At 35.9% G+C, this 23,219-nt stretch overlaps 1 protein-coding gene across 1 annotated transcript; it reads left to right on the top strand.

Annotated features, from left to right (window-relative positions):
• The first annotated feature begins 7,502 nt into the window (after positions 1–7,502).
• Positions 7,503–21,973, top strand: LOC104838009 (PR domain zinc finger protein 2-like). The gene is made up of 5 exons (XM_010577516.1): positions 7,503–7,578; positions 15,990–16,107; positions 17,387–17,490; positions 21,047–21,199; positions 21,956–21,973. The coding sequence occupies exons 1-5, from the start codon at positions 7,570–7,572 to the stop codon at positions 21,971–21,973; spliced, it is 402 nt and encodes a 133-aa protein (XP_010575818.1). The 5' UTR covers positions 7,503–7,569.
• The last annotated feature ends 1,246 nt before the right edge of the window (positions 21,974–23,219 follow it).

Below are 23,219 nucleotides of genomic sequence, written 5' to 3'. Positions count from 1 at the left end.
CCCGGAGGAAGGTGGCGGCCGGGGGGGGGAGGCAGCGGGGTGGGCGTGCGGGCAGCGGCTGCAGGTGCGAGGAGTGACTGTGGGACTTGGTGCCCTGCGGGAGCTGGATGTGGGAGAGCTTCGTGGAGAGAGGGGGTCCAGGGAGCGAAAGCAAGGGCGAGGGAGGAGGATGGCGGCAGAGGCCGTTTTGGAAGAAGGTTGCTCCATCCCCTGGGCTGCTTTTTCAGGCTTTTCTTTCTTGAAAATGCTGCCTCGGAGGTGTCAGCTGGCAAAGCGGCACTCTATAACCGCTGCCAGCCTGACGTTGCGAGACAACTGTTGTCTTCCAAACAGTTCGTAATACACAGTCTTCGAAAGTTTTGGCAATTCGCACGCCTTAAAGCTCGCTGCAGATGAAGTGTCTGCCAAGTTGAGTGAGCGGGGCCTTGGAGAAATTAATTTCAGACGTGGTTTCCTCACTGGAAATGTTCTTCCTAGGACATGTCACGTAAATCAGAGATTTTTTTGCGATGCTGCAGTGGTACCGTGGGGAAGAATGTTTGGGGTGAGAGAGAAAATTTTCATGTAAGACATTTAAGACAGATCAAGAGTAGTATCTTCGAGTACATTTTATATTTGAAGCCAGAGCAGCATGTGGAGCGTTGCTGATAACAATCTCATGAGCAGGTAGCTGAAGTCTTCAGTAGAGTTTCTAGTGGTTTCAAATTCATATGAAGCTGCCAAATTTCCATTTTGAAATAGTAAAGAAAACTTTAAATTGTTTGCAACTGTTGAAGAAGGAAGGGAAGGTTATGTGGCTGCACCTGCTATCTGGTCGCTCAGTGGCAAGAGAAATATTTTTCTTATTTTACATTTGAGTAATCAACAGTGGACAGCTCTTGAAAACAACAGGACTGCTTGTATTTCTGATGCCACTCCAGTTTGCTGTTCCCGGTCTATGCTCTTGACTTCGGGCATGTTATTTGGATGCGAAGTCTTTTTTAAAGTTTATTCACACATACTAAGTTGATTAGGAGAACTGGAGATGCATAGCAGTGTGGTATATAATTGTTTTGTTGTTGTCTTTTGACACTTGCCACATTTTAATAAAAATGATGTGCATGTTAAGAATTCAAGTATGCTTTCCTTGGTATAGACAGAGAGGCCTCCAGCTCTTCGAACTGTTGAAACGCACGATGGTGAATCAGTGATAGCATTGGCACTCTTCAGTTAGAGAACCCCATCATTGATAGATGTGGGGGAGTGACTTTTAAGACACAAAAGGACTATTGGACTTGTAGAGACAACAGTGAGAACCCTGTACTAGTACCTGTTGGTTTTCAAGCATATAGCTCCCAGGATTTGTTAGGGCAGAAGTGTCTCAACAGCCTGTCTGCCCCGGCATAGACCATAAAAATAAGGCCAAGTTTCACTTATAGTGGAACCCTAAGTTACGTTAAATAAAAGGCAAGTTATCACTTTGGATAAAATATCTTGGGTAGAAATGCCATGATGAGTATGGTGTTTGGAGATTCCTGAACTGATGCCTCTTTAGTGTAGGTATGGGGATCTGAAGAACAGCCTTCTTCCAGAGTAGCATGGAAGATGGGGGAAGGATGCTGAAGTACTTATGTACGTTTGTATAACCCATATTTTTCTACATGAATGTTTGCTTGAAAATGAAAGTAAAACAGAAGGTCAGAGCAAACTACTATTTTTCATAAAAACTAAAATAGCTCTTGAAGTCCGTCCTCCAGTGCAGTAATGTCCCCACCTCACTGTTTTACATAAAAGCCTTGATCCTTAGGGGTAAACAAGTGATGGTATATAAAAAGGAGATCTGAATATTGTTGCTTACTAGGTGGCTGGCTGTTGAAAATAGAACTTCAGAGAGATTTAGAGATGACTAGTGTGGTAATGTATTTCTGTATCATTGGTATCCAGTTAATAGTTTATTTGCAGTGTGCTTGCAAGACCTTTGAATGAAGATCTCGGCCAGAAAAAAAAAAAATAGTCTATGGCTTATAGCAATAGCACAGTACCTTGATCATCATGAGTTATTTGCTTACTGGTGGAGATTGGAGACTGCTGCTTGTATGTTTTTTAGCAGGGATTTATAAACAGCTGGGGTTCATAAACTCATGTGTGTTGAGTATCTGCATTGGCATACCTTTTTAAAGGACTGCAGTATATTTGATGTTGAACTTGTTAGCATGTGAAAGGGCAGCTATGATCCTTATACTTAATGACTCCCCTCAGTGAAATAATTTCTTTTACCAGTGTGTTTTTTCTCTGATTGTATTCTTAGCTGAAAAATATTTCTTCTCTGCCTCTACATAAAACATGCCTGTAGACAAAAGTGGGAGGCTGAGTCCTGTATTGTAAAAAGAAATGACTGAAATGGACTTCTTCATGTAGTAGTAAATCAGTAATGTACTTGTCTGAGAAAATTTTCATTTGAATTTACTGTCTTTGCAAGTAGAATAAAAAGTGTACTTCTGTCTGAAGATTGGAATGGTATTCCTGTATATTTGCAGTTGTTAGAGACTTGTTATCTTCTGTTGACTTCTCTTGACTAGTTGCTGTTTAATTAATAAACATGGGCTTTACTTTTGTGTTGGTGATTTCTTGGCTTATTTTCTTGGTTATCTGAATAAACCTTTCTAAGGTATAAGAGTTTATTTGGTTACACGGCAGTAAGCAAAGCCTTTTTTCTTAACGGACAATAGGTAATAGATTTTAGTGTTCGTTGTTTGCCCATTTTTTCTCCATTCTTATTCTGGCAGTCTTGAGTAACTGAAAGTGTCTTTGCAATTAAGTGCCCATAGGTAGTGCTTCTTGTTTCTATCAAATACATGTTTTAATCTTCCAGAGTTAACATGAACTTAATTTTTCTTTTTTCAAGCCTTGTTTCACTTAATACATGGAAAATTTGTGGATTAGAGTATTTCAGTATTGAACTGAAAAAATATAAATGTCCTGATGTTAAAAAAAAAAAATCAAAAAAATCACATGCTGTAACTAAAAACTGAAACAAAGAAAACGAGCCCTGCAGTATCCCAGCCTGAACTCCTGGTCATTAGGAAAGCAGAGTGTTGAGACTTTCAAGTTTTGTTCCTGGTTCTGTAATGAACATGTTTTTACTGGAGCAGTGATGTAATGCATGTTCCATTTTCAGCTTCCAAAGTACGATTGATACTCTTATGCCTGGTTTTTCCTTTCTCTGAATTGAAAGCAACATTCTCTTTCAAAGTGCTTTTTGATTCTGGGATTTTAAAAAAAAAAAACCCCACATACAGAAATGATAAATATAGCTTTTAAAATCAGAAGATAGCTATTTAGTAAAACCTAGGAATGCTTACTAGAAGTACCATCTGATTTAGTTTGAAAAAGATGATCTGTAATGTTGGTTTTGTATAAAATTACTTGCTCTTGTTTGCAAACTTATTCCCAGCCATTTATATTTTTGTAAGGGAATATTTAAAATTCTTAAGTGTAAAATTCAGAAATAAGGCTAAAATGTTTTTTGTTTCAAGTGTTTTGTTTGAGAGTGACCACAATATTCCTTAAATACGAATGCCTCGTATATTCTTATCTAAATAAATATACTGCCTTGAGAAAGTGCATGGTATTTTTGTACTCATGAGATACAGTAGTAGGTAGTGTTTTGAAAGAAATATGTCTTGGCAATGTTTTCTGGAAATTAATTTTAAAAGTTCAGTTTACTGTACTGGTGAGTGTGCTTCATTTTTGGCATAGAACCTTTACTTATCTTTTCTTAGGGACTTCAGCGAATCTTCAAAGTTTACTGTGGTGGGTGTTATTAACAATATTCAGATCTTTGATAGATACAGGTATATGTCGCTGTTGAGTTTGGAGGAAAGGTTGAATTGAAATAGCACCTCTATTTGATGGAGTTGCTAATGTGACTTTTTCAAAGTACTAACACAGTTGTAGACTATTGCTGACTTTAAACCTGATTTAATATGGTCATCATCCTTTCTTTAAACTTAATATATCACAATTCCCCTGATGAAAAGTCAGAGCAGTATAATTTTCTTTGGGGCTTTCCTGGAAAAATCTTGCATTGGACTTGACTGTATGGGTAGCTAAGAAGTCATTAGTGTATGAAGTGAAAGCTTGTTTCTGCTTGCAGTGTCGAGTAAATACCTTGTTGGTAGCCGTTGATCATATGGGGAACTAATATTTTTGCAGCAGTTGTAGAATTGTTTCATATTTTCTTGTTTTTGTTGAACTTTGTGTACTAGAAGTTAAAACCCAAATTTAGTGTTACCAGATACTTTGTCTTCTGTTCTCATGTCGTGTTTCGTTTAGGTAGAAAGAAAACTAGTGACTGTACGTAAGTCTGTATACACTCTTAATTTTTTTTTTTAGGGCAATTAATCTTGCTTTCCACATAGTTGAGTTAATTGTTAACAAAATAGGTAACATGGAGGAAAAAGTGGGGAAATATTTTCAGGCATTTTTTCAGTTAGAGAGCTCATACATGTAACTTGCCAGAACTGCAGGTATAAAATTTTAAGGTGAAGTGTGTGTTTTAAATTAATAGCTTTATAAACACTTCTTGAAGCTTTTGGCTTACTGTAGCTTAATTTCTCATCTAACTGTATTTTACGGTCAACTGGTTCCTTGGGTAACTTGTAGCTGAAAGAGTTGAGTAACGCAGTCTGTTAGGAATCCACCAAAACTGTGTTATGCGGACGTTTAAATACATCAGTATGTTAAGATCTGTCAGCTTCTCCCAAGAAATACCACTGAGAGGTCTGGATATAACCGGTTCTATAAAAGCTGAATAAAGCATTTATAAAATTTGTAAAAATACCAAGCTTATTTTTTGTTTTGAAAATTCTTTGAAAACAATATTAATTCTAAGCAAAATAGTTTTGAATTGGTATATGAAATACAAGAAAAGTGTATTTTTACTGCTCAAATAAAACAAAGTAAAAAATAAAGTTTTTGACTGCTTTTCAAATTTTTGACTAATCCATTTAACAACTCAGGTAAGAAAGCTTAGCTTAGAGGAAATGTTCAGCTTGATAGGACTTTCCTTTAGCATTGAGCCCTTCAACCCATCACTTAATGGGTATTTACTTGTCTCTCGAATTCTTTACCTTTAGTGGCTGAGTAGTGATGATGTTGAATGTTTGCTTCTGTAAGTGCTTTAAATCCTTATTGTCTTTACATACCTAGAGTTCTGGGTTAAATGCCTTCCTCTTTTATTCAGTGTTGAAAATGATGTATGTGCTTCAGATGACGGTCATTTACCACAGTGTAACATATGTGCACTTCTTACAGTAGGTTTTCTAAGTCACTTTCTGGAACCATGATAGAAAATGGGTATGTGAACAGTTAGTTATGCCCTTGCCATGGAGGGACTGATAATCTTCAGAGGGAAGGAGGAGAAAAGGTAGAAATAGGCAGCTGGAGACAATAACCACTTAAACTCCTGTCCTACAGCTATAGTAGCTCATCAGTCTGTGCTCTAAAATCCTGTCAATAAAAGGTTCTTGCTTTTGTTGTCTTTATGTGAGTAATCGTTTTTTGTTTTGTGGCCAAGTATAGAAAAACATGACATTTGTTACTAAAAATAAGTTGTTTTTCACACTAGGAAATGTTTTGATGCCTCTCTTGCTATCCAAAATGTTTCATTTATAAATTGACATTGTGTGGGTATTGTCCCAATGAACAATGAATAAGAGCACTGGATTCTTCTGTGTTATTCAGGCCTCATCTCAAGTACAGTTTATACTGACTCCAATTTTTGCTTTTTCTTTAATCAGCATATCCATGTGCTGAGCAACTTTCAGCAGAAGTCTATGGATCAAATTTCAGAAACCATTTGCCTAAAGCATTTGTAAAAATGTGTGAAGTAGAAATCATATTTGTCAGGAGGGAAAATGAGTTAAGATATCAAGGCTGAGGGAAGTAAAGGGTATGTGGAATCTGTGTGAGAAACAACTGTGTGCTAATACATGAGAAACTTAGCGCCAAAGGGACGTTATTGTCATGGCAAGATTTAACAATCTCAGGAGTGACTGTAACTAATAATGAAACCTGTGGAGCATTCCCTACTTGTTCAGTAGTTTCTTGGTGTTGGCTACGTTCTCTGTCAGTGCTAGGGAAGATTTTAGAAAATCAAAAGCTTGGGATGTATCATTCATAGGAGTTGATTTGTATTTGACAGATATACTGAAATAAGTTAAAGTTGTAACAGTATGTTCCAGAAGGAGTGGTTTTCTTCAGAAGTTTAAAAGCTGTTCAGATGAAGCTCCTTATCCTGTAACTGGTCTTTGCTGGCAAACTGTAAATCCCACAGAACCAGCTGCAAAACTGGAACTGAAATACAGATGCTTCAGCTCTTTGTCTAAATGCTCACGTAGTATAGAAATATCAGGACAAAAGGAGGTAATCCTGGAAGAGCTGTATAACAGAAATATCATTTTCAAGGAAGTTTTTCCTTTTCTTATGAATTTCTTAAGCAATGCAACATTTGTATGATGCTTGGCAGTATTTTCACCGTTATGCAGCATTAAGATTTCTTACAGTGCAAAGATGTGAAGGATTATATGAAATTTATTTGGAGTATTTGTTTGGAGTGTATTTTGCTTGAATGTATTTTAAATTAAATGTTAGTATTTATACAAACTACTTAGTAAAAAATCAGTTAATCATTGTTATAATAAGAAAACTAAAGACAGGGAAGAAATAGCAGTACTTGATTAAAGTGCTTTAAGTGATCAGGTACCAGTTAACCTCTGAAAAAGGGCAGTGCTCATTTATTGAAAATTCTGTATGATACCAGGAAGGATAATGTTTCCAGCATAACTTGCAGTAATGCTTTTTTGTATATATTTAAAAAAAAAAAAAAGGAAGTGAGTTGATGTACTAGACTTTTAGATTCGGCATCATTCTGATTAGTTTTGTCATGAGTTTCCAAATTTGGTGTCTACCTGAACTAGGAATTTCTGTTGGAAACCTTTTGAAAACTTAGGCTTCTGTTAAACAAGAATGCCAAATGTGTTAGTGTAATAAAATACCTTAATAAAAGGCTCAATTTTAAGGATGAATTTCCTGTTTCCAATATGGGAGAGTAGAGACTCAGACGCATGCATTTTGTGAATTTGAAAACCACTTAAGGTCTTCCATAATGCTTTGATACTAAATTCTAAAGAGATCTCACTCCTAAAGTTCTTAAAAGTGCTCAATCTTGAACAAGCTAACTTGTTTTTAAAAACAAATGAAACAATTCTACTTGAGCACGTTTCTGTTGCATCATCATTTAAAACTGTCAGAAAGATTAATGGTAGATATCTGTCCTGAGATTATTCATATACATTTGAGCTATAATAACAAAAATACAGCTTGGAGCAGATTTTTTTTATAAAGCGATATGCTCCTTTGTAACAAATGCTTTAGGAAGAGAAACTACAGGTCTGTGTGTACTTTCAATTCAATGTAAATTTGTAGGTAGGTACGTGTTACAATTGTCTGTTTTTCTTTTTAGGGCTCATGTAATCAAAGGAGTTTCTTTGTTGTGTGTATCTTTTCAGAACACAACAGGAATTCAAAATGAATCAGGTGAGTATAAATGTAAGACTTTATCAAAATACTTAGATGTTAGAACAGTTAATTATTAATAAGAAAAGTAAATCATCCACTAAAAAAGAAATGTTCTTTAAAATCTTCGATGTCATTAAATTTCATAATCCTCCTTTCCACAATGTGTATGCTTGTGAGATTTATTTTATTTCATGGATTTAAGTTTTTTGTGTGTGAATTCCCTTTAGCGGCATGTAACTTATTACTGCTGGCACTTCTTATAAGAACACCTCTCCAGGAAAATCTATTTCATCCTGCGGCTTTTGGTAATAATTCAGCTCCTTATAAAAGTGGCTTGAAAATTGAAGGATTCAATTTTTTTTTTAACCTTTTTTAACCACTTTACCATTTCGAATGTGCGGTGAACAATCTGTCACAGAAATTCATTGATCAGGAAGTTTCACACTTTTCTTGGATCTTAAGCATTTCCCCTATAATGAAGTGAAAAAATGGGGAAAACACATTTCTTTTGTGATGTAGTACTCCACTGCATGGATGCAAGAATATCCTGACTGGAGGGTGTTGTTTGAATCGGTGCCAAGTGTACATGATTTTATTTTGCATTTGTCTATCCAAGTAGGAATTATACATCTGTTTGTCTATCATGCACAATTGTATTACTTAAAGATACTTACAGAAAAAGTACATGTTGTCTTAAATTTTTCTCATAAGTACCTCTCTCTTTGGATGATCGTACAAAGTCCTTTTGGCATGGGAATGTGAACATAAGATATTAAACTGAAGGAATGACATTTTTAATTTGCTAAAAAAGTCAGCTATGAACAGAAGCTTTCTTAGCCAGAAACAACCACGGTACACAGTCATGTAAAATGCTTTGTATACTTTTTCATTGATGCCTGTATCTAGTGCGTGCTTTTATTGCCATTTATGCCCTTATTTTATCATCAGCAGCATTGAATACAGTTAGCACTTTGCTGAAGTATGTTCTCATTGAGGTTAAAGAAGTATATACCCAATATAAGTAATTACAGTGTGAAATGTGTTGGTAGGATGTTTCCTGTAGCTTTTTTTCCTCTGATTTAAAGTCAAAAATCTTCAATATATATGTGCTTATTTAAAAAGTGAATAGGAAAATATAATCTCTATCAAAGCCTTGAAATATGTGTTGTAAAAGTACATATTTGTATTATATCTATACACAAATATAAATTATATATAAAAAACAAATAACATTTGCATTAACACACTTTTAAGCATTAGTAGTCTAGTTTGAGGTTAACTATTGCTTCACAATTTATTTCTACTGAGACTTGAAATTTTTTCACCCGTAAGTCTTATTTTTAATACACTCAGTGGCATGAAGCAAACAGCCTATTGCTCTGCCTGCTTGAGTAATAATCCTGCTTTATTAGTCATTCCCATAAGCTTTGGATTCTGCTATAATTCTGAAAGCTGTAGATCCTAATCTTTAGTTGTTATCATTGGCTGTTTCCTTCCCATTTGTGTGTCCATGTCCCCTCGTGTCCTGTCTGTGTTGTGTTCCCCCGCCCCTGATCTGTTTCTAGAACTAAGATTTCTGTGCTGTATTAAACAAAGTCTTAATCTTTCTTATTGGGACTGCTAATATTGTTTATGCAGTGCTGTGATGTATGTCATCTTACAATTAAATAATGGAATGACCCTGCCTCTGGGGATAGTTACAGTAGCTTAGAGTCCTTCTTGGTGTTTCTGGCTTTCATATTTAGTTTCCAAAGTGTACAGAGCTCATATGGCTTTTTATTGTTCAATTACCATTCATATTAAGTGTGTATTTAGCATCAACCCTGTGGTGTTTTTTTCTTGCAGTGCCCTTGTCATTTCATTCACTGTTGACAAGTTGTAGTGCCAGGTCTGTATAAGAAATGTTTTTGCCTGATGCCAAACATCTTTCAAGTGTTCTCTTGTCGTATTTCTTTCATTCTGCTTATCTTTGCTTTTGGTGTGACTTCAGTGACCCTGAAACCAATTGGGCTATTGTTAATTTGTTTTTTATGTAAAAGAATGCTAGTTTTGTTGTTTATCCCATAGAAGTCTTGAAGTAGTGAAGGAGAACCTTTTCATAAATGCTTTGATATGGCCTTTTTGTATTAAGGAGAAGGATTAAAAAAAACAGGTGTTGTTGGAAATAATATTTTTGAGTTTCTTGGAAGATTGCTGTCTCAGGATAGACAGAATGTATTCTCTATCTGTTTTAAAAAGAGATCTTCCTTTAATATGTAAACTACTTCATCAGAATATGCTGAATAATTTATGTAAAAGAACCCAAGCAGTCATGGGGTTTTGATTGGTAGCATGTACTGCATCTCAGACTGTATTAAGATGGAGTAGGAAGAAGGTTGTGTGCTACCTGGAAAACTGCATGGGCAGTTATTTAAAAAATGGTGAAGGCATACATTAACAAATTACACCTGCACTTGTACTAAAACTCCCTCCCCACATTCCGTCTGAATTTTTCAATTATTATTTCAGATATTTCTGATACATCTTTAATTTTCAAGCACACATGGTGAAATTGTTGCAAAGAGGGTTAACCAGACAGTTCTTGGACAAACAGAGACCTTTCTGCTTCTGACTTGCCTTCCTTGTGCTAGCTGGCTGTTTGCGTCAGCAATCTTCCCTAGTCACTTCATCTCCTTTTCACAACTACCTCTTCTAACTCCTCTGCCATGTCCCTCTCTCTGCAGTGGCATCCTTTCATTTATCTTAATCCTATTTCCACCTAAACATGACACTAACTGAATGTTTGTCATTCATCACATTGTTCAGGATGATTTTTTTTTTTCCTTTCCACTCTAATCTCTGATCATGTGTAAACATCTTGTTGCAGGTACTGTTTCTACTCTGCTTAAATACTGCTTGTAACATTATAGTCTTCATTTGTGGTTGGTCCATAGGTACAATTATATTTAAAGTGGTGTGAAAAATTGCTTAATGTGTTGAAAGGTACTGTCAAAATGATTGGACTCTGAATTCGATGCGAACAGGAAAAGATACTTTCAGTTAAGGCACCCCTTCAGCCCTCAAATGGTTTTTTTGCATTGTTCTTAAGTCACTTCACCCCTGCTAATTTGAATGCTAGCAATGTGATATTTCTGATGAACTTCAGAGTATGAAGCTTAAAAGTGGAATAAGCTTCAAGTGCTTTTGTATTCAAAATTGCAGTCTTGGAGTAAGTGAAAAATACCATATTAGGACTTTGGTTAAATGCAAAAGTTGGCTTAGGACATGCACCAGTACACTATCCTTACCAAGAGGTGAATTTTTTAAATAGAAAAATCAATTTAAATGTGATTGTTAAGTGTTGGTGGAAAAATGATTAAAATACAGTGTTTTTTCATTTGGTAGACAGACATTCCTTGGGGACAGGTTGTGATCTGGAAAATGTTTTAAGTAGCTATATTTAAATTGCAAATAAAATGAGATTGCACTGATTTGACTGAACTAAATTGTTGTTTATTTTACTGTCTAGTATTTGGTTACTTATTACCATTCGTTTGAGGTGTGAAATGTATTATTACTTACTAGGCCATATCCAATTTTCTTGTATTTGTGAAATCCATTAATATGACAGGTGTCGAATGAGTATGAGTGCTGTGTTCTCTGAATGTAGCTGTTAATCTTTGATTTATGTAGGTAGATGGAAAGTAAAGTTCTGATTGTATATTACTCCACAGGAATAAACTGCTTAAGTGATAGAATGATGGTTTTGGGATATTTATGGCTAAAAGGAGGTGTGACTATTGAGGAATATGTCAGACATCAGAGGATATGACACAGTGCTGTACACTTCTGTCTAAATCAGTTGAGTCTGATTTTTAAAGTTCTGGTAGGTGAAAATTTATTTGGAGGCTTGAGATTTTTAACTGCTCATCTAGCTATGGTTGTAAAGAAACAAAAAACCAAACACAAAACCAAACCAAACCAAAAAACTCCCAAACAAACCAAACCCCAAAGTGAAACCCAACAAAAAAAGCACCACAGCTTTTTTAGCTTGAAACTTGAAGTACATCGTTCTGATAGCTGTCTTGTTCATTCTTTCTGGTCCCCCTCATCTATGCCTATGTATCATTTGTTAGAAACCACTGTGAAAAATAGACTTGGTTCTCTCCTAATGAAATCATGGGATAATGTACTGGAAAGGTATTTAGGTTTCTTTGATATGCTGAGAAGAGCATGTTTCTTTTTTGTCTGGTGAGACACAGCTTCTTGTGTATCAGTTGAAGGCTAACAGATGTCTGAAAACCAGACTTCTTTCATTACGATTTTTCCCTTTGGATTGTTGGAAGAGCAAAATAAACCTTTGCTGTGCTTTGAATAGACTTCAGCTATTATAACTAAATAATAAGGATTTCCCCCCCCCACCCCCTTGATCTCTCCACTCTCTTGGATGGGAAGGGATTTCTGGCATTCTATTCCTTCCATGGTTTCCAATTTGGAGGTCTTTCTGCCCTACAAATAGCTCCCTAGGATGTGTCTGTGCAGCTGTTACGGCTTACCAAGGCAGCAGTAGAATAACATTGCTATGACTCCAGTTTTATAATTTTTCTCATTGTTGCTGTTGAAGCTGGCAGAAGACATGTTCTTGTAACTTAAGGCAGCAAGTCACATTCATAAATGTAGAGAATAATTGCCATACACAGCACCCCCACAAAGAGTGGGTACTAAGTAGAACAGGTTGAGAAGCTTTATCTGTTTTGCTTTAGAGATAAAAACCTTAAATTTGATAGCATATAGAGATACATTTAAAAATATATTTCCATTAAACTTTCAGCATAACATATTTCATAAGTGGTCAGTGGAAAATGCTCTCAGTATTACTCAGTATATGAAAACTACTATCATATCTCTGCTTTATGGTTATATGTAAAAGCAAGAATAATTTCCAGAAAGTCAGGGTTTACTTGGACAACTGCAGTGTTGCCCAAGTTGTTGTTATTTCTCCGTTTAGCACCTTCTAAAGCTCGTTCAGAGCTTAAGTATAACATCCTGCATATTAGAGTAGTTACTGCCATCACCACCAGTATTCGTTTCTGACCAGAACGATCAAAGTTCGATGTCAGAGGGCAGGTACCTTTTTTTAGGGCTGTTGCATGTGATTCAACACATGCCTATTTCTCACCAAGCACAATTCTTTCATAATGTGGGCAAATTTTATGGGAAACTGTACATGCTTGTAACTCTGAAATTCTGGTCATTTTTATCAGGAATAGTGTTCTGTTGATTATAATTAGGTAATAAAGAGCTAGTTGTTTAATGACAAGTGTGAGTAGCATTTACTGTTGTGTTACAAAAATAACAGTATGAATAATATTATAAGCAGCCTATTGAACCTTGTAGGCTCTTTAAAATGGAACTAATCACTTTCTAGACATTCATAAATCATTTATTGGCTTTCTGTGGCCTTTCAAACTTTAATATAGAAATACCTTAAAACTTTTTGTATTAATTATAACCTGCTGGCTAAGGATTCTGAGCTGTTGATTTATTTGGGAGTTATGATTAACGTGTAGGAGACTGAAATAACAACTTCAATGACATTATTTAAAACCCTTTATTCTCTCTAAAAGCTGCTTTTAGCTTATTCTATTTGTTGCAGACCAGTAAACTTGACATGCAGATACTTTAATGTCAGTCTTTGGAGTGGAATGGCATGCTTGTAGGTTGTATACAGAGCGGTATAAGACAACAATAGACCCAGCAGTAGCTCTGCGAAGTACATTAAAATACAAGCTTCATCATGTCAGCTACTCTACTGTAAGGGTATTATGTGCATTACTAGTCTCCAGTATGTGCAGGGTGGCTTGTCTCTGTCCACCTAACATTGAGTACTGGGTAGTACAGGATGTATCTGTGTTTATGACAGAGTAGATGGTGTATCCCAATTGCATGTTCCAATATATACATTGGAGTAGTTAGTTTACCACAACATCCTCGATTCAATAGGTAAAACAACTTTTCATTTTTGTGAACTGTATGCACTTCTCAGAACTTTGAGTATGTTTTTTTCCTTGAGATTCTGTTTAGTCTTTCTCACAAGTGATATGTTTTCATGTAAGGCAATACCTGAAACTATTTTAGATTGGTTTTTTGGGACGGATTAGATTGAGTATGCCTGGAAGTCATCATTTGAAAAGGGGAAATAGAGTTGCTAATATATATGAAATTATCCTCAATGTGGTAGGTAGCTGATGTTCTGGCTTTGCACTGTATTTTGAAAGTCATCACTTGCATGTTTCTAGGCAAGTTGTTCCTGTTACTGAAGCTTTACATCATTCTTTCTATTATGCACAGAGGCAGACACAGTTGTTCCGTTTGGAACTTTTATGTGCATATTTAGGAAATGATTGACAAACTTAAAATGGAAGGTTGCATGAGCAGGTCTGGACCCTCAGACCGTAAGTGCTCTGGACCTGGAATTGCTCTTTGTTTTGAATCATAGAATGGTTTGGGTTGGAAGGGACCTTAAAGATCATCTAGTTCCAACACCCTGCCATGAGGAGGGACAGATTTGACTTGTCCTTATACTCTAAGCTGAAATACCAGTTAGCTTTCATTATGAATGATGCACAACTATGAAATAGTACAAAACTAGGGTATACTCAGGAAAATTGCAGTATATCTCAGTTTTCAGTTAAAAGAATTGAAGGATTCTTTAAATAATACCTAGAAAATGGAAGATGCTTAGAATTGTGTATTGAGTAAAAATAAATATTTTTAGAACTTAACAACTTTTAGCATTTAATTTCCTACTTATCTATTAATAGACACGCTGTTAATAGTTTTTTTTTTTTCCTTGCTATTGGTTACCGTTACTTTTTATGGACAGATATTTATGTTAAGTCAAGCAGAAAATGAAACGGATGGTTGATAAAACATAAATGTTTTTCCAGTCATCCTTTTCATTAATGCTGTCAGTTATAATAAAGATAAGCTACCTGCCACACCTCTGAAGTGGATCCAATCAAGCCTACATGATTTTACTAACCTTTACTAAAATTTACTTGCTGAGGGTCATAATGGAGAAACTGCTTTGCTGGCTCAAACAGGTTTATTTGATCCACATTTGTTCTACATTGTTGCTCTTAAAAATACTAGTCGTTCAGAAGCAGTCAGAAACATTTTCTAGCAGAAGAGATAGTATTTAAGATCTAATGTACAGCTGAAACTTAAAATAATGAAAACTTTTTGTGGCTTATTATCAGAAAAGATTAGGACTGAACGTTATATTAGGTCTGTTGTAGCTGTCTGTAATTTAAAGGGAAAATTAATCTATCTCCTTTACTTTTTAAATTGAGTTAGACTTTCTAGACAGGTTATGTAAGAGCTAGAATGTTTTCCTGCTACATACTTTTTTGAAAAATTTGAGTTGTCGATTTTAAAAATAGAATTAAACATATTGTTTACAAATATGTTGTGTAATCAGAGTAATTCTAATGCTTCGATAGAGTGTTTAAGGAACTGGCGATTTTTATAGTGATAACTCATAGATACTAAAACTTTAGGACTGTTTCTACGAACACTTATGTGATACTTTTTTGAGGAAGTCTCAGCATAATAGACTAGGCAGGTAGATCAACTTTACAATGATTTTATCTGAAATTTGGAAGAACTTTAATCAGAAACAGCACAAAGGAGTGTTGTCTCAACATAATGTAGCATGTAACAATGCTATTACTGACCTAATTACTTGTTAAATGTAGTTTCTCATGGCATAACTGATCAGTAAAAATAATGCAACTGAAAACTGTTCCATGGATGAGTTTTAGATTACCATATTAATGAGTGGTTTCAAAGACTTAACACTAAGCCTGAACACATATGGAAGTATATTCGGAAAAAAATGGATTTCTGTTCATTCATCTTTAGGTATAATATAGTAGTGCTGTCAGGTAAGTTATATTCGGACAGGAAAAATAAAAATACCTTTAGCTCTATTCTCCAAGTAACTCAAGGGAGATGAATTTCTTTTTAAGGAGAGGCCAAGGAAAATGAATGAAATGGCAAATGGCCTAAGAGATACATGAAAACCCCTTCGGATTTACTCACTGTATACTTCTTGTAATCAAAACACTTCCATTAACTAAAGCAAAAGAATATTTACAGCACCTTTAGTTACCAGTGTTTTAGGTATATCTCTAATGTGGTCTTAGAACTCTGCATTAAAGCATATACAAGTGTAGTGAAAATAATAGTGAAAACGTGAATGTTTTGATAAAAAGATACTTCTACATTAGCATGTTGATGGAGGGGACCCTAGTTGAAATGGCAGCTTGGAAATTTTACTTTAATTTCAAGTCAGGAGTTTTTGTAGCTCATATGGGTGGATCATCTGTTGTGCTATTGTTTTTATCTGTTAATGGTTGTGGCCCTTCTGGCTTTTTGACTTGTAGAACACAACTGAATCAACTGTCACTGTGGAGACCTTAGATGATGTACCTGAGCATGTGCTTAGGGGGCTTCCTGAGGACGTGAGGCTCTTCCCATCTGCTGTTGACAAGACACGTCTTGGTGAGTGCTACAACTGTGAAAAGAGAATTAAGATTTTTACACTAGCTCTTATAAATTACAGTTGCTGTGAAAGTTTGGTGCCCTCCTGTGCTGAGTAGAGATCACGTCTGGTGGATTTATCTGAAATAATTTCTCTTGGAAAGAGTGGACAGCTTCTAAGTTTCTCCAGCATCCCAAGATGATGTTCCTAGAGCACCAGAATTGGGGTCAAAGGTGGACCAAAATGCAAATAGATTAGGTTATGAAAATACTGACAAGTTACTTCACTGGCACATTTTCACCTATAGCACTTTCTTACTAGTTTTGAGTTTTGCAATTATCTTACTGTTGTCTCTCTTTAGAATGCTGCATCTCACTGTCCAATCAATATAAAAAGTTTGTAAGAACAGATTCAGTGCAGACATGAAAGCTGCTTTATGGAGCAAAGTGTTGTTTCTGTAATATGTCCAGAATGCTTGGCTGCTTTTTTTAACAGAGTTTAACATGGGAGAACTTTGATGGAAGTCAGAATTGTAGACTGGGTGCTTGATGTTGAAAGCTGGTAGTTAGAGGAATAAGCCTGACAATAGATGCATTACTGTTAGTAACAACCTTGGAGCAAGGTTAATCTTTTCTAGTATGAAGCTGATCTAGCATGGTCTGAATGAGAATGTTATGTTTAATTAGCAATTATTTGTCAATCTGTTCTTAGTTTTTGTGCTGTAAAATGTGAAATGCAGCTGTCCATTTTCAGTTTGGTTAAATCTTGTAAATTAATTTTTGGGCAGATGCACATATTTTAACCAGTCCTAAATGTTTTTTTCCTTCAAAATATACTATTGATTAGTTTCACAACTTTTGTGAGGGCTTCATTTGCCCAGCATTGTTTCAGAGAAAGCAAGTAGGAATTTTGTTTTAATAACATGTTCACCTAGCGAAACAGCTGAAATCTGGGACTTTACAATGTAAAACCTGTAATGCTTTTATGGTATTTGAATATCACCTGGAGTACAAGAAAAATGGAGGTTGTTTTTTGTCTTCAGAGCTACAGTAGCCTGTGAGCAAAGAATGAAACCAGGTAAATGCTTGAACGTTTCATGATTGTAGTGAGTTTTGGGGAGAAGATTGCTTGAATTCATTTTAGTAAACTTCAATTTCCTTATTGTGATCTTTAATATTGTAGAATGCTCCCCAGTCTGAGACAGACACATGTAATGATCTTAAGAAATAAGAATTGTGAGCAGAAGGTTTGCTTGAGATAAGTTAGATTAGTTTTAACTACTGGTATGTGTCTCTTCAGGTGTCTGGGCAACAAAATCAATTTTAAAAGGCAAGAAGTTTGGACCATTTGTTGGTGACAAGAAAAAAAGATCTCAAGTAAAGAGCAATGTATACATGTGGGAGGTAAGAAACAGCTTGTAAATGGAAAAAGGTATCTGTCACTAGGTCAATATTTTGTATTTAGCCTTTAATTTTTCCAGAGAATGTAGAAACAGACATGATGGGGAAAAAATTGCCATCTATCTATGTCTACAGTTACAAACAGTTATTTATAGACACTTGGATTGAGCAACCATTTTGAATTACAAAGCTTTAAACTATTGGCATTGTTTGAAATTGCTGTATTAATTTTCTTTTATACTGTCTCTGGATCGCACCTCCTCCTAGGAGTCTATTGCTGATAAAGCTTTGCTATGTCGACTTGAACCCTAACTGATATTCTTTCTGGAACTGAGTACTGTCAACTGCTTATGAAATTAGGAGGCTATGGAATGTCTTAAGGAAGCCACAGCACTCCTCCTCATTTAGCTCTTTGAAAGCCAGCTTTGTTATGGGAATTGGTTTTGCTTTTGGAGTTTTTATAGAAGTTCTCAACTGTTGCAGTATTTCTTGTGCTACTTGTGCTTGGGCTTGCCTTAAAGCAAATGCTGTCTGGACAGCTGAATAGCTCTTTAAGCTCCACTGATAGTCATAAGACCTTGGGTATTATGTAGATTTCAAAATGTAGGTGCCTTAATCTGGAGTTGAATCCCATCTGCGGTGTCTTTAAGGCAGTTCATAACTACTTCCGAAGACTTCTTCAGTCTTTCTGAAGATATATACAGCAAACGGCTTTAGCAAAGTGAATGGTCAAGGAGGGGCAGGGATGGAGGAAATGTGGCATAGCATGTTCTGGATCAGAACTTGCTAGTTTACAGATTTTTAGGTTAAAGATACTGATAGTAGTCATCCTGGCCTCTGGCCTGCAAAAATTGAGCTGCATAAAACACTGGATACATGTGCAAAACTTAAGGTTAATCCCTATCAGAGGAATTGGTCTAGAACAATTTCCCATAAATGCAAATTCATATTAGGAAAGTAATAAAGTGTTCAAGTATAGTGTTTGTTGCATTGAGCTAATATTATCACAAACTCCACTGCATAAGGTATCTCCAGTTTTGATCTGGTACAAGAACACTTAATGAGATTGAATCAGTCAAGTAAATTATTGACCTTGCAGTTGCTTTTCTCGGTGCTGGGTTTTGAATGTTCTCAGTGGATATGTCCTAATATTTTTTAAATTTGTGTTGAGAAATGATAGTTGCAAACAAGCTGTTACGAAGTTTCATAGTTTGCAATCCAGGCGATAATGGCTACCCTTGCTAGATTTGAAAGTAATTGTGTGTTGCTTTAATATTGATTTTGGAATTAGAAAAAAGCAGTTAAAATGAGACTGCAACAGTTGGCCCCATATGCTGATACCTGAAACCGCTCCAGAATCTTAACTGTTAGAAAATACAGTTTGTAAAAGGGTGGTGGTGTGTGGGAGTAGTTAGGTTATGGACCTCCAACTAGGAGAACAACCTTTTCCGCAAGAATCTTGTTTGTTTCTTTAGTGAAGTTAATCTGAAGAAAAAGTAAGGCTTCTAAAAGCTGGCATCTCCAGTAAATTTTAATAATCTTGAACTGTCATGCTAGAGGATCATTCTGAAAAACATGAGTTTGGCGTGTCAGTGTATGCTTGCCATGTCTGAGGAGAGAAATAGCGACTTGAACACATTTTCATTTTCTGTTGGAGAAAAGCCACGGATAGGAAAATGACGGCAAGTGACTGAAAACTGAGGGAAATGCCGTCTGCCGATTCAGAATGACTGGCACAACTGTGCTGAATGATCTTTATTGTGATTCACAGGAATCACTTAAAGTCACAATGTTATATAGAGGAGTTGGAGCTATTTCCTTTCTCACAGTGCACGAGGCTTTTAAACAATATTCTGTAAATTAGAAGTTTCAACTGAAAATTAATAAGGTATTTTGTTTTGTGCAAAAACTGTAATATTAAGTAATATAAAAACATAATAAAGTAATATATAAAAAAAGTAATTAAGTATAACGTTTTGCCATATATTCCATACCTGCTAACTCTTCCACAGCATTGTTTGGCTCTTTGCTTCCATTTTAACCAAAAGGATTGCTTTTACAGTCTTGGTCTGTGAAGCTGTTTATGCTTTCATATTGCAAGGGCTGGGTGTGCTGATGAACGTTCTTTCAAAAGTCAGCTGATGAAATCCATGCTGGAATAGTTTAAGTAAGGAAGATGTTTTCTGTTTGCTTGGAAAGAAACTAAGATGATTTTGGTATATTTATTGAAACTTTACCTTTATTGATAAAATTCTATTTTATTAAACCAACAGTATATCAACACAAAAGAAATAAAATTTATTAAATGGTTCTTGTTTTAAGCTGTTGTAGAAATGTATTTGAAATTGAAAATGTAAAACAGTTTGAAAAGACTTAGAATTACTTGTAAAGTAGATATCAGAAACAATAAAAAACTACGACATTGTGTAACAGAATGGGAAAGTTATGGTGAAACTGCAATTTTAGTTTGTTCCTTATCTGCAGTGGTGCTCAGTGAATGTTGCAGGAGGTAATGAGCTAGGGAGGCTGGGTTTTGAAAAGACCTCTTCCAGGCAGAGACTGATATTTATAGACTTGACCAAAAGGAAAAAAAGCAAATAATAAGATATAATTAAATTGCATGTATTTTTCTTTTTTTTTTTTTAAATAAAAATCTGTCAGCTGCCCAATACTGAGACATTGTGTACCTGTTAGTGTGCCTGTGTTCTGAGACAAAGTAATGGAAGAGTGATAGTTCCGGTTGCTGAACAGTGGTGTGTTCTTTGGTTTGGAAAAAGATGTATAGCATCCACTGATAGCTCTTCTTGTAGACATCTAACTTGGATTATAGTAAGAAGAGTGGGAGATGCATAACATGTCTTGAAAGAGAAGCAGAGTTGCCTGTCATCAGAAAATAGCGAAGATGTCAGTAACCTTGCTTTATTGCAAGCTGTCTTGAAATGTAAAACAGGAGTAGGTGTTAAAAATTTTTCTCCAAGAACAGAAACCAAAGAATTTACCCAGGATCTTGGAACATGCAGAAGTTTATTGACATGGTCAATTTTTAAGGTGATCACAAGATTACTGAAAGGTTAAGATTTTATTTAACAGCCTGAAAAAAAGATTAAATATAAATTATGCTTTCCCTTTTTAAATAAAGCAAATGCTTCTAACTTCTACATAGTTACTTTTCCCAATTCATCAGATAGTAAAAATAAAGCTCTATTGCCTTTATACCTTAAAATCAGTCATTTTACTAAACGCGAAATCTAGACAATAATTTCAGGCTTGCCAAACTGAAAAATATTTTGGCTTTTGAGCCCAAAGCCTTTGGAGAAGGGCTTGCAGGCCAAAAGTTACTTTTTTTTCCCAGTTGTACCAGTTCCATTAAAAAGACTGTGGAAGACCAGCGATACTCCCCTTGAGTACAACCCCTACCTCTGCTAATATCCTTTGCGTTATCTCTGTCCTGAGATGATAACTACTACGTTGTATGGCTTTAAAATGTGTAGTGTTTTAGTGCATGTACACTTCAGTGTCAACAGTTGTCCATTTGCTTAATGCTATTTTTGTCTCATAGGTGTATTACCCAAACTTAGGATGGATGTGTGTTGATGCAACTGATCCAGAGAAAGGGAACTGGCTACGGTATATAAACTGGGCACGTTCAGGAAAGGAGCAAAATCTTTTTCCTCTGGAGATCAACAGGACCATATACTACAAAAGTTTGAAGGTATCAGTGTCTGAAGAATCGGTTACTGCTCTGTTACCTTTTATTATTAATACTTTCCCCCTTTATTCAAATCCAATTTTTTTGCTATTTGTATTAAAAATGTTTTGAAACATTCTACGAAATATAATTAAAATGCTGCAAATGCTACATTTCATTGGTCTAAATTCTTCGGTGCCAATGCAGTTAACATTAAGATCTACTGTTAAAATGTAGGATATGTATGAAGACTTCAGTCTTTCTTGTTGGTTAATAATTTGCTGTAGCGCCAAATTTGATACAAACTAGAATGCAGAACTATAGCAGATTACGTAAAATAAATGTTTTTCTATTCCTGTAGATACTGAGACACTTCCTACTGAGGATTTTTTGCAGAAATTGATTATTTTTATGGTCTTTGCATCGTATGACAAAGATTGGTTGTCAAGACACTTTTATAGGTAGCTTCATGAAACAAGTTTTCCTGGTTTTATACCATTCCGGTTTCATTCAGGGAGTGGGGGGCAGGAAAAAGGGTGTAATTCCTGGGGCATTTTATCTCCCAAACCAAGAAAAAGAATGGTTTAACTATAAGTAGTGGCAGAGTATGTTAGTGTTAGAATGTTGGGGCTACAAAGTATTATTTGAACCTCTGATCAAGAACCTACTAGCAGTGAGTATATATAGCTTGACTTAGTTTTTATTTAAAATGCTTTTGTGGTTTCTCGGTATATGCAGCCTTGCTGTTATGCTATTGCTCTTTCTTACATTTCCTTCTAGGGCCGACAACATCTGTAAGTAACTGATCTTCACTTAATAAAAGAATGAGTTGATACCATGCAGTTTTGAAGTTTATAGGGCAGTGTAGCAATATGTAAAACTGTTATATTTTAGGTCACTCAAACTAGATTGAAAAAACCCCAAACTTCTAAACATTTTCTGAACTTTCTAATAGCTTTGAGGTAGCATTCAAGTAGAGGTTTGCTATTACCAGCCAGACTATTGACTTCTCTTCAGTGTTTATTCACTGAGGGCAGGCTCCCGACGTGCATCTGTAGCCAGCTTAGTTTTCTCTAGACACTTTATCTTGGGTTGCCTCTGCCTTTGCCCATGGTCACATTAGTTCATTAATGTAAGTGTGCTTTTGGAGTCTCTTTGACATTTTAAATTTCTTCCTCATGGAATCTTTTCTGCAGAGGTTTTAGTCCTGATAAAGGCAAGCATTCACATATTTCAAATTTGTTTTCTGATAGATAATATTGTACTTTGGAAAATAATTGTACCACTAAAAGAGTCCAAGCACTGCTAACGGAATAACAGATACCTTGCCTCAGCATTTGAAATATCTTTTTGTTCCTTTGACTGTCTTCTCTTGCGACCTGATGAATTTTATCCTAGTAGGTCTTGCCAACAAGATCATGCTGCCAAGCAGCTCTTTCTGAAGACTGTTAGAGCAACCTATAAAGATCAGTTTTATTGGTTTTAAAAACTGTCTGGGTTTTGTTGCAGTGTGAGATTATGAATTTGGGTTGCGAAGGGGTTCTTCAAAGAGCTGTCTTCAGCAGGCTTTATTTGCCCCTGCAGCAACCACTTAGATATGTGTGTGCTGTGGGATTGTTTATTAGCTTCAGTTCAGTGTTGGCAATACCAGTCCCAGTCAAGCTTCTGGAAATTCATATTGGTGTCTGCACCATATGCTAGTTGGAGGGAGTGTTACATCAGAAATGGCATTACCTCCAGGCTGCCTCTGCGCAAAGGCTTGCTGCTGTACCTCTTCGAGGCCAGCATAGAAGCAGCAGCTCTGAGTAGTTTTGGGCTTGGATGTCGCACAAAGTGGGGTGCTGGGACCTGAGCTGGTATAGAACCATGGAGTTGTTTCTGCCCTGTAGACTTAGTTCCAGGAACACAGTGCGGACATGCTCAAACTAGTTCTGCATGAGCTAGGTTGGGATGGCTTGTATTAGTAATCCCAGCTTCACGCTGCTCAAAAGTAACCAAACTGTTTCCAGGACCAAGTTAGTCCAAGAAGCATTGCAATCGTGTG

This window comes from Haliaeetus leucocephalus, unplaced genomic scaffold (assembly GCF_000737465.1).
Source record: "Haliaeetus leucocephalus isolate CR32 unplaced genomic scaffold, Haliaeetus_leucocephalus-4.0 Scaffold556, whole genome shotgun sequence".
Taxonomy (NCBI): Eukaryota; Metazoa; Chordata; class Aves; order Accipitriformes; family Accipitridae; genus Haliaeetus; species Haliaeetus leucocephalus.
Note: the sequence above shows the minus strand (reverse complement) of the source record. Positions and strands in the feature narration are given on the sequence as shown.